Source organism: Bombyx mandarina, chromosome 02 (assembly GCF_030267445.1).
Source record: "Bombyx mandarina strain Sakado chromosome 02, ASM3026744v2".
NCBI lineage: Eukaryota > Metazoa > Arthropoda > Insecta > Lepidoptera > Bombycidae > Bombyx > Bombyx mandarina.
Window position 1 is genome coordinate 3,207,111 of NC_143209.1, and position 17,293 is coordinate 3,224,403.

Sequence of the window (17,293 nt, forward strand, 5' to 3'; positions counted from 1 at the left end):
GAATACACATATTATATTAGAAAACATTGTGTAATTTTAATACATATATTATGTTTGGAGCCATAACGGTGTTTGTGATTTATAAAGTAACTATATAGCTGACCCGGCAGACTTCGTAGTGCCTCAATAAATAAATAAATGACCTAAACTTTTGTATAAAATAAACTTAAAACAAACAAAAGGAATCCGTCCGACGGGGGACACATCAAAGGAAAAACAATATTGTTATTTTTATTAAATTGCGAGCATTTCCATATTTATCTACATTTTAAACCTTCTCTGGACTTCCACAAATAATTCAAGACCAAAATTAGCCAAATCGGTCCAGCCGTTCTCGAGTTTTAGCGAGACTAACGAACAGCAATTCATTTTTATTTATATAGAAGATAGAAGATAGATAGATAGTTTAATATACACGATAAACTATACCGAAACTCACATGTTCAAGGTAGGTGGCGCATTTACGTTATAGATGTCTATAGGCACCGGTAACCACTTAACACCAGGTGGGCTGTGAGCTCGTCCACCCACCTACGCAATAAAAAAATTAAAAAAATGCGTTTTTTTCGTAAATGTCTATACAAGAATCTGTGTATTTTTACTGTTGGTAGGACCGCTTGTGAGTCCGCGCGGGTAGGTACCACCGCCCCGCCTATTTCTGCCGTGAAGCAGTAATGCGTTTCGGTTTGAAGTGTGGGGCAGCCGTTGTAACTATACTGAGATCTTAGAACTTATATCTCAAGGTGGGTGGCGCAGTTACGTTGTAGATGTCCATGGGCTCCAGTAACCACTTAACACCAGGTGGGCTGTGAGCTCGTCCACCCATTTAAGCAATAAAAAAAAAAGTATTCTCGGTCCGGTTGTGCCGGGAGACGCAACTACACTTGTGATTCAAGGGCTCCGGTCCTGACCTCTAATTAGGCAGAGTTATAGAAGTCATGGACTTACAAATTAGTACCACCCGCTTGGTATATTTCTGTCGCTAGGCAGTCATCCATTCCTTCTTTTAAGGATGGTACCGTGCGAGCTTAGTGCGAGTTTTTTAACGTTCTCGATAGCGTAAAAGTTAACTCGAATCTGTGTGGAGTTCGAACAGCTTTCCTACGTTTGCCGCTAGGGGCGCTGTTCCAACTCAATACAAATTCGAGTTAGCTTTTACGCGATCGAAAAGTTAAAAAACTCGTACTAAACACCCTGTATAGTATACAATTGACAGTTAATATCCACTGTCAATGATGGTCACACATTACTCAGAGACATTGGCCGCTGAGTTTTTCGCCAGATAGTCTCAACTCTCAGTGGGTCGCCTTCCCATCCGGTGGTAGATTCTGCGAAGCACTGCTCTTACTAGGGCTAGTGTTAGCAAATTCGTCAGGTTAGAGCCCCGTGAGCTTCGCCTACTCGCTCGGTAAATCTAGTATAAGCTCTCGAGGTCACTAGAAAAAAAAAACTACAGAGAAAATATTCTATACTAGCGACCCGCCCTCGCTTCGCTTCGGAAACATTAAATTTTATTATTGATAGTTGAGTTCCGTGATGTTACCCGCGGCTATTGTCATACCGCGCCGCCGCGGGGCGAAGTTAGTCTAAAAAAATTAGCCTAAGTTACTCCTTATATCATCAGCTACCTGTCAGTGAAAGTCCCGTCAAAATTGGTCCAGTCGTTCCAGAGATTAGCCGGAACAAACAGACAGACAGACAGACAGATAGACAGACAGACAGACAAAATTGTAAAAAATGTTATTTTGGTGTATGTACCGTATATATATTCATATGCATGTAGTAAAAAGCGGTTATTTCAATATTACAAACAGACACTCCAATTCTTTTTATATATATAGATTAGACTAATCTAAGCCATGAAGTGTCGGTGAGTCTGGACGAATTTCTACCATTGAGTGGACATTAGTATGGGTCATTTGATCCGTTATGGTATGTTTAATGTTAAAACTACTAGACGGTGACGGTGAAAAAATAAATAATAGTTTAAAAAAGACTGAATATTTTTAATTCAAATTTATTTTCTTGTTTTTAGTTGGATTTTCTATAAAAGCGTATTTTGTTAGTTTGTTTTTTAAACTATAATATTATTTATTTATACAATGACCGAAACGTTTTCGATTTTCAGGGTGCGGTATAGCAACAAACAAACAGACGGCCCAGCGCAGGATTGTTGGAGGTGACGACGCGGGCTTCGGAACGTTTCCCTGGCAGGCCTACATCAGAATTGGATCGTCAAGGTATTTAATATAAATAATATATTCACAATTGTGTATAGATACATCTAATGCACCGTAAATCATTTTTATAGATGTAATAATACACTTAATCGCATACATTCATTCGCAATAACGGAGATTGGCCATTAACACTGTCATTAATATTAATAGATCGCTAACGGCTCTATTTTGTGTTCTCTTAATAAAACAATTGAACGAATTGAGTGAGTGATTTTGGGTGATAAATAATGAAACGTTAATTGAAAAAAGGTATAACTAGTGACATCTAGTGGCGTCAATACGCAACGTTTTTATATTTTTATTTCATAAATTTATACACCTACTGATAATGCTCGCCGCATTCATTGTTAATATCAAAGTCTGAATGTAATTTATAATGCAGTAAATATAACAATTATAAATTAGTTAAATTAAAAACAAAATTGTTCGTTATCTGTATACACGATAACTGTCATAATGCTTTGACACATAATGCGTTTTGTGTAGGTTGGCAGCTCTGCAATTCATAGGCATTATAGAGGTCAAAGTACCAACATAAAATAACGGAAGAAGGATTGCCTTTATCATTACATTATTATGTTGTTTTTCATTTTCAACTTTAAGTTGGTCAAACAATGGCTAATTTAAGACTCAGTACAAATAAAATCGCTTTGATATCGTATTGTTATTGTCGTATTATTAATGAAGTTTCGAATATTTCACAGAAAGTATTGAAAATAATTTTAATAAGCAAGAATTCTACATTACCACGACTGCTCTGTCAAGAGCAACCGATTATGATGATGATGATGATTGAAAATGCAAGATTAAACTTGGGTTTACGGCTCGCGATAACCAAAGTTAACCGCAGACCGAATGATTTATATTATATACTAGCTGACCCGGCAGACGTCTTAGTGCCTCAATCGATAAATAATTGACCTAAACTTTTGTATAAAATAAACTTAAAACAAACAAAAGGAATCCGTCCGACCGGGGACAAATCAAAGGAAAAACAATATTGTTATTTTTATTTAATTCCGAGCATTTTCATATTTGTTTACCTTTTAAACCTTATCTGGACTTCCGCAAATAATTCAAGACCAAAATTAGCCAAATCGGTCCAGCCGTTCTCGAGTTTTAGCGAGACTAACGAACAGCAATTCATTTTTATATATAGAGATATCGAAGAGTGAAAGGTTATTTGGTTTAAGCAAAATTTGACAACTTTACAGAAGATTAATTTAAAGATTAAAATTCGTAAAAAATATCATAAGAAAAAACTTCTTCTCAGCTATTTCAATGGAGCAAACATAATTGAAATTCAATTAAAAGCATCGAGCAAATAAAATATTGTAATGCCGAACCGAAATTATAACGTTATTTAAATTTAAAATAAAATAAGTGGGCGTTTATTTTCTAATTAATAAAATTAATTCGCATTGTGCAATTAACGATGTGATGACGTAAGAATCAGCCCGAGACATAGTAACGCTTCCAACAGTTAGAGCAGAAAGAATTAATATATTTTAATTTAAAAAATTTCAATATTTTAATTATTATTTCAATATTTTTTATGATTAGCAATACGATTACGCAATGTATGTTCTTCAAGTACATGTTCATTGCGTAGAGGAAATGCGAATCCCATAAAATAGTTTTTTTTCTTACCCAAGCTGATGGTCTTGAGAGACCAATTCAGCGGTCACGGGGCTCAAACCTGATGTTGTTGCTAACATGAGCAGTGCTCCGCAGAATCTACCACCGGATCGGAAACGCGACCCACTGAGAAGATCCGGCGAGAAACTCAGTGGGCTGTGTTTACGGGTTAATGCGCTCGTCGAGCCCTTCGTCGCAAGCGACGGGTTCGACGAGGACGGTGACCGGTGCTTGTGGTACCTAAAAGCACCGAGCCCTTGTGGGCGAGCTCACAGAATTGAGAATGGCGAATTTGCTTACACTAGCCCTATTTAGGGCAGCACATCACTGAATCTCACCACCGTTGGACACTGACATGATCTCTCTACACCAGAGTTCCCCAAACTTTTTTGTGTCGTAGACCCCTTGCCATGTTTTTCCGTGTTGGGTAGACCCCCTACTTACCTGATATTGATTTCCTGTAAATTTCTAACTGTAGTAAAGTTTAGCGTTAAAAACTTAAAGTAAAAACACAAATGTTAATTTATATATTTATTAATTGAATTTAAATTAAAACTACTCAAAATAAAATTTTATATCTGTTATGTAAAATATACATAATATAAAATAAACTATAAATAAAATAACATAAGCAATAAGTCAATATTTTTAGTGAGAAGGATGAACCTGATGCTTTAATAATAAATTATCAACATTTGGCGTCAATTTTGTAAGGGTTAATCTTAAATCTCCTCGGCTAATGATGTCCTGATATTATAAGATAGTATGATGTAAGTAAATAGGTACTATCAGTGTATGTGTTGAGATCCACTATCGTTGGCCCTAAATTTTTTTCGCTGACGTAGACCCCTTTCAGGTTGTCATAGACCCCTAGGGGTCGATATAAACCACCTTGGGAATCACTGCCCTAGACCATCAGCTTAGGTAGGAAAAAAAAACCACCTGTGTCGGAATCGCGTCCCACTGAGAAGATCCGGCGAGAAACTCAGTGGGCTGAAAAATATTATTCATTTTACATTATAAACTTTTCAATAATTCGGTTTTTATGTCACAACACACAGCTTATCTTAAAATTAGAATCATACGCTACGGTAGCGCCGCCCTATCGGTCGCATTTCTACGGACACTGTTCAATACACGAAGTACTTCCTACTTCCATTCTCCAAACGCAGTGCAACAGGAGTCTCCAACAGAACGCTCGTCTACGCGTCTCTATCCAGCTCTATTACATGTATATAAAGCATTTACTAACAAATAACAATTAATGTTTTCAGGTGCAACATGCTTATGTCAATATTCGAGCTTATCGGTTGGAAGCAGTGTTGGATCGAGAGGTAAATGTGCGAAAGGGATGCCTAGAGTTTAATTTGACATCGCGACTGTCTATATTATTTGCAGTGAAAACTTCTTTAGACCCTCAATGGTTTGGGTAATATAATAAACTCGAAATATGACACTAGGCCGCGAGTAAAAGAGATAGAATGTGTCTCATGGTTTCACTTTTAATGTTCGTCATTCTGTGAGTATGCTACGCGTGTATTTATAAATTAACTAGCTGACCCGGCAGACTTCGTAGTGCCTCAATCGATAACTAAAAGACGGATCAAAGGAAAAACAAAATTGTTTGTTTTTATATAATTCCGAGCTCTTTCATATTTTCTTACCTTTTAAACCTACCCTGGACTTCCACGAATAATTCAAGACCAAAATTAGCCAAATCGGTCCAGCCGTTCTCGAGTTTTAGCGAGACTAACGAACAGCAATTCATTTTTATATATATATAGATTTCATAATTACACTTAGTAAACAAAAAGAAGATATTCAGTTTACAAACAGACGAGGTAACAGCACTTTAAAATTTTGAAAAAAAAAAAACAACAAAAGAATTTATCTCTTCCCAATGATAAGCCACTATGGTTAAAATTATTGCGGCCTGTGCCAATATAAAAAAAGCTTCTTAACAAGTGTTCACGAATGACTTTCAAAGTGCAATTAAAAATATATATTCTTCTTATTCCATTGATTAACTAGGCTTTCAAAAGTTAGTAAAGCAAAAAACAATACGGTTCGCAACAGCACAGAATACTTAATAGTATTTAACTTATACGTATACTAGGTAGTATAGTAAGTAGACCGTATACTAGTAGTATAATAAGTAGACTAAATAAATAAATAACTGTTTTGTCTTTGCCTGATTTATTTATTTATTTAATGGATCACCAACAAATGAAACACTGGCTTAAACATAGGGTACAAAAATATCAAAACATGACATGAGCTCACTTAATTAAAGGCAATCACAACTAACATCTAGTTCTAGTGCCAAATGATTATAAAATTAATTTAATTATTAAAAAATATTGATTAATAAAAATTTCATAAAATTAACGATTGAATCATTTCAAACATTGCGGATTGCTTCCTAATTGTTGTTCGATCACTCTCCCATCGAAGGCCAAAGAAGTTTCACTTGTAATGAAGTCAGTCGTGATGTTATCAATAGCGTAGTGTAGAGCATGTTATTGTTTAGAGGTTAACCGGTGTTTACTTCCAAATTGATAGCCATTTGAGGTACATATGTATATACATATATTATATCGAGGGGTGAAATACTATTTGATTCAAGCGACATTTCGCTTTATAAGCGACATTTATATTTGTAATTAAAGGTGCGTTTTATTTGGTACTTCCCAATACATTAAATTTTATTATTGATAGCTGAGTCCCGCGATGTGACGTCGCAGGGCGAAGCTAGTCTAAAAAAAAGTAGCCTAAGCTACTGCTTATATCATCAGCTACCTATCAGTGAAAGTCTAGTCAAAATCGATCCAGCCGTTCCAGAGATTAGCCGGAACAAACAGACAGATAGACAAAAATTGAAAAAAAATGTTATTTTGGTGTGTGTAAGTACCGTATGCATTCATATGCATGTTGTAAAAATGCGGTTATTTCAATGTTACAAACAGACACTCCAATTTTATTTACATGTACAGATAAGCATCAACAGTTCGATGTTTTTAATTGAACTTAAATTAAGCTTACTCTATTCAGATAGCCAAAGAATTTTCTTTGTTATGGTATTTCTTCCAATTTTTTTTATTGCTTAGATAGGTGGACGAGCTCACAACCCACCTAGTGTTAAGTGGTTACTGGAGCCTATAGACATCTAAAACGTAAATGCGCCACCCACCTTGAGATATAAGCTCTAAGGTCTCATGTATAGTTACAACGGCTGCTCCGCCCTTCAAACCGAAACGCAATACTGCTTCACGGCAGAAATAGGCGGGGCGGTGGTACCTACCCGTGCGCACTCACAAGAGGTCCTACCACCAGTAAATTTTATAATTCTCCTGTAATGTTGTAAAAATGTCGCTTAAACCAAAGAGGCTTTCACCCCCTTGATATAATAATATATTGTACAGAGTTTAATATTGTACAGAATCGACACTATATATATTATACACTTTTCGCGTTAAATCTTCGCGTCTGTTTATACATACAACAAACAATATATCTTTCTATTCCTTCAACTTGTGTATTTAATATTTTTCTCATTTTATTTTAAACTTTTTCGCACATTCCTCTTATTCATATTATTGATTTGATTAACAAAATTAACATAAATAATTTTTGATCGATCAAGAGAACGGTAAGTTTTATTAACAAAATAATATTAGTTAAGTGTCTTTTTTATTTTATTTTTATTGCTTAGATGGGTGGACGAGCTCACGGCCCACTTGTGACGTTAAGTGGTCACCAGAGCCCACTAACATCTACAACCTAAATGCCGCCACCTACCTTGAGATAATAGTTCTAAGGTCTCCGTTTTTACAGTACATCGACTGCCCCACCCTTCAAACCGAAACGCATTACTGCTTCACGGCAGAAATAGGCAGGGTGGTGATACCTACCCGTGCGGACTCACAAGACGTCCTACCACCAGTAAAAAAGGTCTAAAAGGTCTAGGGGAGACAACTTGTGAGGGCCCTACGTACCAGCGAGGTACCCTAGGACTACAACAACAATAACACAAGTTTTGGAGACGTTCGGGAGTCTGGTATGGTCTGGGAGGTCGTCCGGTGTGAGGCGTTCCGTGTTCTTTCATGAAATACCGCGACTCATTAAGACTAAGGTCACCCGTAACATCAGGCCGTTGAGTTTCTCGCCGGATCTTCTCAGCGGGTGGCCATTTCGATCCAGTAGTAAGCGCATTGACGAAGCAGCTTCTCCTCAATTATTAGGTTTATTTTTTATTGCTTAAATGGGTGGACGAGCTCACAGCCCACCCGGTGTTAAGTGGTTACTGGAGCCCATAGACATCTACAACGTAAATGCGCCATCCACCTTGAGATATAAGTTCTAAGATCTGAGTATAGTTACAACGGCTGCCCTAACTGCTTCACGGCAGAAATAGGCAGGAAACGCCCGGGCAGTTGTTAGGCAAATCCCACCACTTCTGGCTGGGCTGGCGCTAAATACTCAAAAAACACTATGACTTACACGACGAAGGAGTAACTAGTAATAATACAAAGATTATACCCTATTCCAATTACAAAGTCCCATGAGACAGATGTTATTATTATATTCTTATTGTGTGTATGTGTGAATTAATTGTATAATTGAATATGCGATTTCGAAAATGGGCACATGTCGCATATTTTGTCAAATACGTTTTTCCATATACGTGTAGTTTTGAGGCTTACCTACACCCGTTTTATAATAATTCCAGTAATTTTCAATTCCTAATTAACACTAAAATATATCTCAAAAGTTAATATTTTAAATTTTACACTGCTTTAGAAAATAAGGTCAGTTTTTTTTTTTTTCATTTCCTGAACATTTTACATTTTCAGAGATGTGACCTTTTCTAAATTGCATATTCAATTATTCACGATTGATTGTCTATTTTAATACGCTTTTATTAGCTTCAGACGTATGTATGTTTGTAATGGAATCTTTGAACATGATGATGACCGCCTTCAAAACGTCGGATTAACTCTCAAAATTTGGTATACTTATTAAGGATTGATGACAATTCAATATTTAAAAAAATAATTGAAATTCAACTAAAAAATTAAAAATAAATAATAGTTTAAAAAAACTAACAAAATACGCTTCTATAGAAAATCCAAAAAATGATTTTATTGTAAAAAAGTGTGTGGTGCATGGCATCAGTAGTTATAAATATTGTACGAACAGATATGAGTAGAAGGGTTATTTTGATAATATCCTGAAAAGCACCCCACGCTTTTGTTTCAATAAAATCATTTTTTCTTACACTATTTTTAATTCAAATTTATTAAAATTTATTTTCTATTTTTTTGTTGGATTTTCTATGAAAGCGTATTTTGTTAGTTTTTTTAAACGATTATTTATTTTAAATTATGTTTACGACCATGAACAAAAAAAAAATTATTATTTTTTCAAATTATGTGAAACGTGTAGAGTTACGTTCTAAGTGTCAAAAAGGGACTTCGTAATTGTAATAGAGTATAGTACTTAGTAGTGGAGAGAGCGAGTTAAGTCCATCTTATCTATTCCTACTGCAAAGCCGTCAAGCGCTCCACGGCCGGCCTTTAGAGAGAGAGAGAAAATACACTTTATTGCACACCAAAACACAATTTACATTCAAAAAACAATCAGAAAAAGCACATACATTTGTACAATAGGCGGTCTTATCGCTAAAAGCGATCTCTTCCAGACAGCCGTTTAATTTACAGAAATTCTAGAAAATATAAAAATTTACTGAGATTTGAATATTAGTAGTAAATATATATTATATGGAGCAGCTCTTTATTGTTATATGATTGTTATTTTATCGTATCAAAAAAAAAACTGTTTGGTTATCAAAGACAAAAGGGTTCCGTCGATAGAATATAAAGAATAAATAACATTATTTTTGGTGGTATCGGAATTTTGTTCAATCGTGGTTCTATTTGGCAAGAGTGTCTGAAGCGTTAGCCGGTATATGAGTAGCCACCCCGTTCATTTATATTAAAATATGTCTTGTAGTGATAAATATCCCATGCATATAATATTATGTATGTTGATATACTAAAATATTTTTTTTGTACCACTTGGTAGATACCACATTTTTTTAAATACAGCTTCTACCTTGAATTAACTATGGTGCAGAGATTTATCTTGTGTTGATGTAGGCTCCGACCACCATTAATACCAGATGACCGGGTTCGTTGGAGTATAAATTCCGATAACGCATTTAAATTAAAAACAGTCACTCATTAACAACGGCAATGAAATTGTAACTGCCAAGTCGGATAGCCAAGGGCTCTTTTATAAAGGTTATTTTAAGGATGACTTGTCTTTACTGGTGGTAGGACCTCTTGTGAGTCCGCACGGGTAAGTACCACCACCTCGCCTATTTCTGCCGTGAAGCAGTAATGCGTTTCGGCTTGAAGGGTGGGGCAGCCGTTGTAACTATAAAAAAAAAAAACTTTTGAAACACACTGTGGGTGAATAAGAACGATCTATAGTCAGTTGCTGATACACTCTGCTTCGGTGACGTGATAAAAACAAAGTATTTTTTAGCTGGCATTATTTAGCTGCGGAAAAACGACTATTCCGTATATCTTTCCTGAAAAAAAAGAATTTTGTGGGATCTAATGTTAGTCAATAGTTCAAATAATGCAATATCTGTGAGCACGGAACCCTAGAAAGCGTCTCCGATCTTGGCCCTTTACACGCGAGAGCCCACGCGATGTTAGACGCAATATAACCATTGTTTTGTGTTTCACCAGCATGTCATAATAATCATAATTCTTGTATCTATTAAATTTCTCGTTTGCACGGCGTGTGGCCTCGCAAGCTCTGTGGAAATGTTCGGTTTCTTGGGCATTTGATTTCTCTACTATCACGTTTTAGTAGTAGGACCTCTTGTGAGTCCTTAGAACTTATATCTCAAGGTGGGTGGCACATTTACGTTGTATATGTCTATGGGCTCCAGTAACCACTTAACACCAGGTGGGCTCGTCCACCCATCTAAGTAATAAAAATATATAAAAAAAAACATTTTATTTCGTTCTTGGCTATATCCAAAACTATGAAATATTTTTGTTGGGTAAATGACCTTAAAGTGCTTCTTCTTTTTGGCCTTATCCCAGATTATAGGAATTTGGCGTGAGGCTTACTACAGGCTGAAACTCTAACGCCTTGAGTTTGGATAATCTTGTAGTGCATCTGGCGCTAAATTCCTACCGTAGCTCGTAGGAGCAGTAAATACTGCCACACGGCTTGAGAGTTGGTCAAAGTCTGGCAGCGGTTATCTCTCTGTCAAAACAACTACGTTTGAAAGCTTCGCGGCAGAAATAGACTGGACAGTAAGGCCCGTGCGGTATCCAAAATGTGAGCTTTGCATTGTTATTCCATAATTCCTTCGTCGTGAAGTTGTTCAGTGTAAATTTGCAGAGTAGTTGTTACCTTGAAAAAAATGTCTGCATACGAGATTTTGATTCGGGCATCGTCTCATTGATCGATAAGTAAAACTAGTATAGTGTCTTATAATTTAAAATTCGAATTTCAAGACAAATTCAAGTTCAGCCAAGGGACCATTTCGTTTTCTTATGTATAGGATTATCCGCTTCCTTGCGTCGATAATCCTTAATGCCGAGGGTCTTGGTTTCCCCTAATAACTTTCTCCTGAATTATCCTGCGCTTATAGACTTAAGTCTTGATTGATCTGCGATATTCCATGGTCCGTTGCAAATCGGAAACTTCAAACAACCTTTTCAATTCCAGATGTGGCGGTTCTTTGATTTCACGTCGTCACGTCGTGACGGCTGGTCACTGTGTGGCTAGAGCCCAGCCCCGCCACGTGAGGGTCACGCTTGGAGACTACGTCATAAACTCGGCGTCGGAGCCCTTCCCCGCCTACACGTTCGGAGTGCGGGCCATAAAAGTGCACCCGCTCTTCAAGTTCACACCGCAAGCCGACAGATTCGACGTGGCGGTTCTGACCCTGGACAGAAACGTTCAGTACATGCCCCATATATGTAAGTACTAATTGTTATCTCACTTCAACAAACATACGAACTTGGCATCACTACATAGTATAAAACAAAGTCGCTTTCTCTGTCCTTATGTATGCTTAAATCTTTAAAACTACGCAGCGGATTTTGATGAGGTTTTTTTTAATAGATAGAGTGATTGAAGAGAAAGGTTTATATGCATAATAACATCCATTAAATAGTGAAGAAATCAATAACAAATTACTGTTTCCGAAGCGAAGCGAGGGCGGGTTGCTAGTAAATACATAAATCGATCGCATTTATCCTTACTCTTATGATCCATTAGCTACTTGATATTTTTCTCATTTTGGCATTTGAATATCTAAATTTTAAGGGCGATTTTTTATAATAATACAATGGGAATCGTAAAATCAAAAACGGATTAAGTAAAAGAATCACCGAAAGATGAAACGGGAAAAGCTCCCTGCATTTGGCGTGTTGCAGTGGATATTCCACTGGTGATATAGTCCGTAGAGGATTGACGTCAGACAACTCAAGCTAAATCCGAATACAGCATGATGAGAGAACATGCTGAAATCAACCCCACACGTTGTGGGACCAGGACAAGAAGAAGAAATCTTCAGAGACCATGGAGCTTTTGACAAAACAGAGGACGCGGCTCCGTTGAACAAGAACATGATTGCAGACGAAGAAGCCTTAATTGTATCCTGGGCCCAGTCTGCCCCTGACTCGTGTAGCAAAATTGATGTCCTCTCTTTCTCTCTCTTCCGAGATGGCGGTGGTCAGTTTTCCCTAATTTTCTCCTCCACTTCGCTCTATCTTCGATAACACCGCCAGAAACATTGCATTCTCTCTTATCCTTCAGCACTACATCTTTCCACCTTGTCTTGAGTTTTCCTCTAGGTTTTGGACTGGAGAGAAGGAGCCGCATTGCCAATTTTCCACCGTAGTCTGGTGGCTTCCTTTTTACGTGACCATACCATCTCAGCCGACTCTCCTGCATCTTGTCGGGGATGTCACGAGGTTCCCTCGCACTTACTGGTTGCGGATTTTATAAAGTTTAGTTAAATCCCACATCCACCTCAGTATCTACATTTCAGCAACTTGTATGGTATGCACGTTCTTTTGAGTTGCAGCAACAGCTGCTTATATTTGCATAATCCGCTGGTTCAAATCATTGTTGGTAATAAGTATGACAGTCATGCGAGATTGCGCAACCGTGTCACGCTTAACATTCGTGATTATTCCATACCGTGCTCATTGCAATAGCGTCCGTTAATTAGCCCGCATCTTTAAATTGCTACTTAATTTATATTAACATTCCTTGTTGTTTATTTGTCGTCATTGTATGTGGTTTTGTAATTGACCCACGGCTATTAAAATTTTCTTTTTTTTATTGTCTTTGTAGGCAGAGTTTAGGGTAAGTAGTCTCTGTCGTACTTGGACTTTAGCAGTACCAGGGGCTCAGCCAAGCCGCTGCTTACTGCTGAGGGTCCACTTCAAACCTCTTTTGAAGAAGGGAATGTCATAGCGCTCGGGGAACAGCGAAGTGGGGAATTCATTCCAGAGACGCATAGTACATAGCACAGAAATTATGTGGAAACATCTGTCGATGAACGCGGTGATTCCGAATAGTATGGATGATCTTTGTTGCGGTGGTGGATGGCGGGATAGTAACGGCGTTTGGGAGATATATTGTGCTGAAGGCCTTTGAAATAGAAGAAGACTTAATTTGAAACTACGCCTCAATAAGCTCTTCTCTCTTCTCAATCTTCTCCATCCAAAGGTCGCAATCAGTTTCATTTATATGTATAAGTCCCAATAGGACCTTGGATAAATTAGGAAAACTATTTTTTATTCTAATCCAATTATTTATGAACGACGTGATCAAAATGCATTATACATCACATAAAACAACTTTGCTCTTTTCAGCCCCAATCTGTCTTCCGGAACGAGGATCAGATTTCCTCGGCCAGTACGGCTGGGCAGCAGGCTGGGGTGCCCTCAGTCCTGGCTCCAGGCTCAGGCCTCGGACGCTCCAGGCCGTTGATGTACCGGTTTTGGACAATAGAGTCTGCGAGAGATGGCACAGAGCTAATGGTGAGCTTTTTTTTAAGTTAAAATTCCACTAACACTGTAAGAATAGTTCAGCTTTATCTGGATATTGGATCCTACAGTGAAAACGGTCTGTCTGTCTATTTAAAAGGCAGTACGGGACCAGGGTGAATGCCACCACATACTTTGAAATATGAGACCAAATTCTGATTTAGACCAGGAATACCAGGACCAGATATAATGAAAAAAAAAGTAGGCAGCGGCTTGGCTCTGCCGCTGGCATTGCTGAAGTCCATGGGCGACGGTAAAAATTCACCATCAGGTGGGCCGTGTGCTAATCTGCCTACAAGGGCAATAAAAAAAAAGAATTAATGAAATTTTGTATAGTTTATATTGAGAATGTATACTGTTTTATTTGGGTGCCGGATGCGTTTCTCCTAATCCAAACAAACGATTCAAACACATTTTTAATGAAATATTATCTTAAGTATCATATTAAATCGCTAAAAAACACCAATCACAAAATGTGTATTATTAATGCTATAATTTTAGATTTTCGTTTGCTTGGCCCCAAATGACGTCATATGTGACAAAGCTCCTTCAGACGATCTATGTAATGTTTGTTTAATTTTCATTCAAATTTCCGTTCTGTTACCAGGTATAAACGTAGTGATATACCCGGAGATGCTCTGCGCCGGTTACCGGGGGGGAGGCAAGGACAGCTGTCAGGGGGACAGCGGGGGGCCGCTGATGCTGGAACGCGGGGGACGCTGGTACCTCATCGGGGTTGTGTCCGCGGGCTACTCGTGCGCCAGTCGGGGTCAGCCCGGGATCTACCATCGGGTCGCACATACAGTCGACTGGATCTCACACGCCACCACCTTATCATAGCAGTCTTAAGCAAAGACCCCTCAAACTTTTAAAATACGTTGCCCAAAATCATTCTATGTTTCTTTTCGACTTTACATATCTGAGGTATGTGTGAGAGAGATAGAAAACAGTTTCGGAATGACCGGCAACTAATGGAATGTATAGAAAAACGTACTTCAAGTTTTGTATTCGAATCTTCCGTCCCGTTTTCGCCTATCAAGTTTTCATAACGAGTGAACGAGACAAAGCTTAAGGATTAGACGCGCACATCGAGTATTAAGTGCTATTATTTATAACAGTCGAATTTTGGATACTCGTGACGCGTGGAATTAAGAAGGCGTGTTCTGTCTCTTTCGAACGCGTTTGCAGAGCACCGTGCATGAAAGGGACAGAACGAGGCGTAGCTCTCGCGTTCTGTGTTACATTTGAGTCAGTAGAGTTCCGCTTAATGGACCATTCCAGACTTTTATTGTTAATCAAAAAGTTTATTAATAATTAACTAGCATGTCCGTTGCTGGCCTCACGGCTTTTGAGCTTACAATTTATTTATTTAGTTAATCGATGTACCATCTGGCATAAAGTGGTATCTTGGGCCCATAGACATCACCACGATAATGCGACTTGAGTCGAAAGTACAATAGCATTGTATTATTACTTAATCCTTTAAACCACAAATAGGCAGCACGGTGGTACACTGTCGTGGTACCCTACAATACCACCTCCCACTAGTGGAAAGTCTATCGAGAGATAAATTGCATAACGAACACTCTATAAAAACTAAAGTACCCTCATATTTTGTAAATAGTTCATACGTACATTTGTGAATACACATAACATTATTTATAAGCTTTTACCAATAAAATAAAATAAAAATGTAAATAAATTAATTATTTAAACAACAAAAAAAAAGCTCGTAATTAATTTAAGAATTCTAATTTATTACCTCCCGTTTTTTTTCTTCGTATTTTTATAATTAAATTTAAGTACTTGAAATTTTTATTTTAATAAATTCATATTTATTGTTTTATAGAATTGTTTTATTTTTACATCCGTCAGTTGAAGACCATGTTAATGGCGTAACGACTCCAACGCGCATTGTATTACAAATAAAATGTACAACGGACACTTATTTTTTTAGATCATATCTGCGTGGCCGGGCTAGTAGGTGAGCTCACGGGGCTCAAAACTGACGATGTTGCTAACACGAACCCTAGCAAGAGCCGTGCTTCGCAGAATCTATTGATCTCAGACTCTGAAACGTCACGCTTTGAGGACATACAAATGTTTCCAAATAGCGAAGGGGATAGCATGCGTTCAATGGTCCGCGTGCGAGCGAGACAGATAATAAGCGATTCGAGACTACAGCAGTGACGCGGGAAATTCGTGTCCGTTAGACCCATTTCGATAAAGGGGCACGACACGAGAATCCTCTCATCGTGGCCGTCGGTAACTACATACCCGATCCGGCGGACCAAATGGTAAACAGTCGACGTCGCCCTAAACACGTCATTACAGATCCTCCCGATCCACTAACGGTGCTTTTAGGTACCTCAAGCACCGGTCACCGTCCTCGCCGAACCCGTCGCTTGCGACGAAGGGCTCGACGAGTAAATTAAAGTGTTAGCAACACTCTTGGTCTGAGCCCCGTGAGCTCATCTACTAGTTCGATGAATCTAGAACAGTGATTATCAAACTTATTTCTTTTACCGCCCCCTTTCAAAATCAATCATTTTTCAGCGCCCCCCATTTTTTATACACCCCTAAAACTTTAAAACCACAATTTCATTAATTTAATAAATAAATGTTGTATTCATTGTAGTAAATGTAGTACCACGTAGTACATATGTATTTGTAGATGCTGTTATTGTTTCTTCATATTATTATATGTCCGTACATTGCTACAGAGCGTGTATTTCCAAATTTGCAAAGTAAAAATGTATTCTTCTCATCAATATGTTTGTTTAAATTCAGAATTACCAAAATAAATTGCTAGTTCACTGTACTATTACTATGCTAATTTATTAGAACGAAATTATTTTTGTTGAATATCTTTCTTATTAATATAAGATTCTCATCATAAGATAATTAAAAATTTATATTTCGACTAGTAAATAATACTACTAATAATAATAACTTATTAAACTACGAATAAGCTAAACCTGGAAGTCGTAGAGGATTTTATTTATCTGGGCTCCGCCATAGCTAGTAAATGGATCCTCCGAAAAAGACCTCAGAAGGCGAATCAGTATGGCAAAGAGAGCTATGTCCCAAATGGACTGGTTTGGGCACACAGAAACATCTCGAGGAATACCAAAAAGCAGCTCGTCACCTCCCTCGTCTTTTCCATTTTTCTCTACGGCGCAGAGACTTGGACCCTCAAGAAAGCCGACCGCCAACGCATCGACGCGTTTGAGATGTGGTGCTGGAGGAAAATGCTCGGGATTCGTTGGACAGAACACAGAACCAACGAATCCATTCTTACCGAGCTCAAGATTCCAATGCGCC

General features: G+C 37.8%; 1 protein-coding gene across 2 annotated transcripts in view; it reads left to right on the forward strand.

Moving 5' to 3' along the window:
• Window positions 1-15,661, forward strand: part of LOC114242004 (uncharacterized) — a 53,747-nt gene extending 38,086 nt beyond the window's left edge. Inside the window, exons 3-7 of one of the 2 annotated variants that reach the window (XM_028173021.2) lie at window positions 2,129-2,240; window positions 5,153-5,212; window positions 11,634-11,887; window positions 13,796-13,963; window positions 14,577-14,955. In XM_028173021.2, the coding sequence (XP_028028822.2) occupies window positions 2,129-2,240; window positions 5,153-5,212; window positions 11,634-11,887; window positions 13,796-13,963; window positions 14,577-14,809 (827 nt within the window). In that variant the 3' untranslated portion in view covers window positions 14,810-14,955. Of the gene's footprint in view, window positions 1-2,128; window positions 2,241-5,152; window positions 5,213-11,633; window positions 11,888-13,795; window positions 13,964-14,576 lie in introns of both variants that reach the window. The other variant, XM_089735198.1, reaches the window with a different exon arrangement.
• The last annotated feature ends 1,632 nt before the right edge of the window (window positions 15,662-17,293 follow it).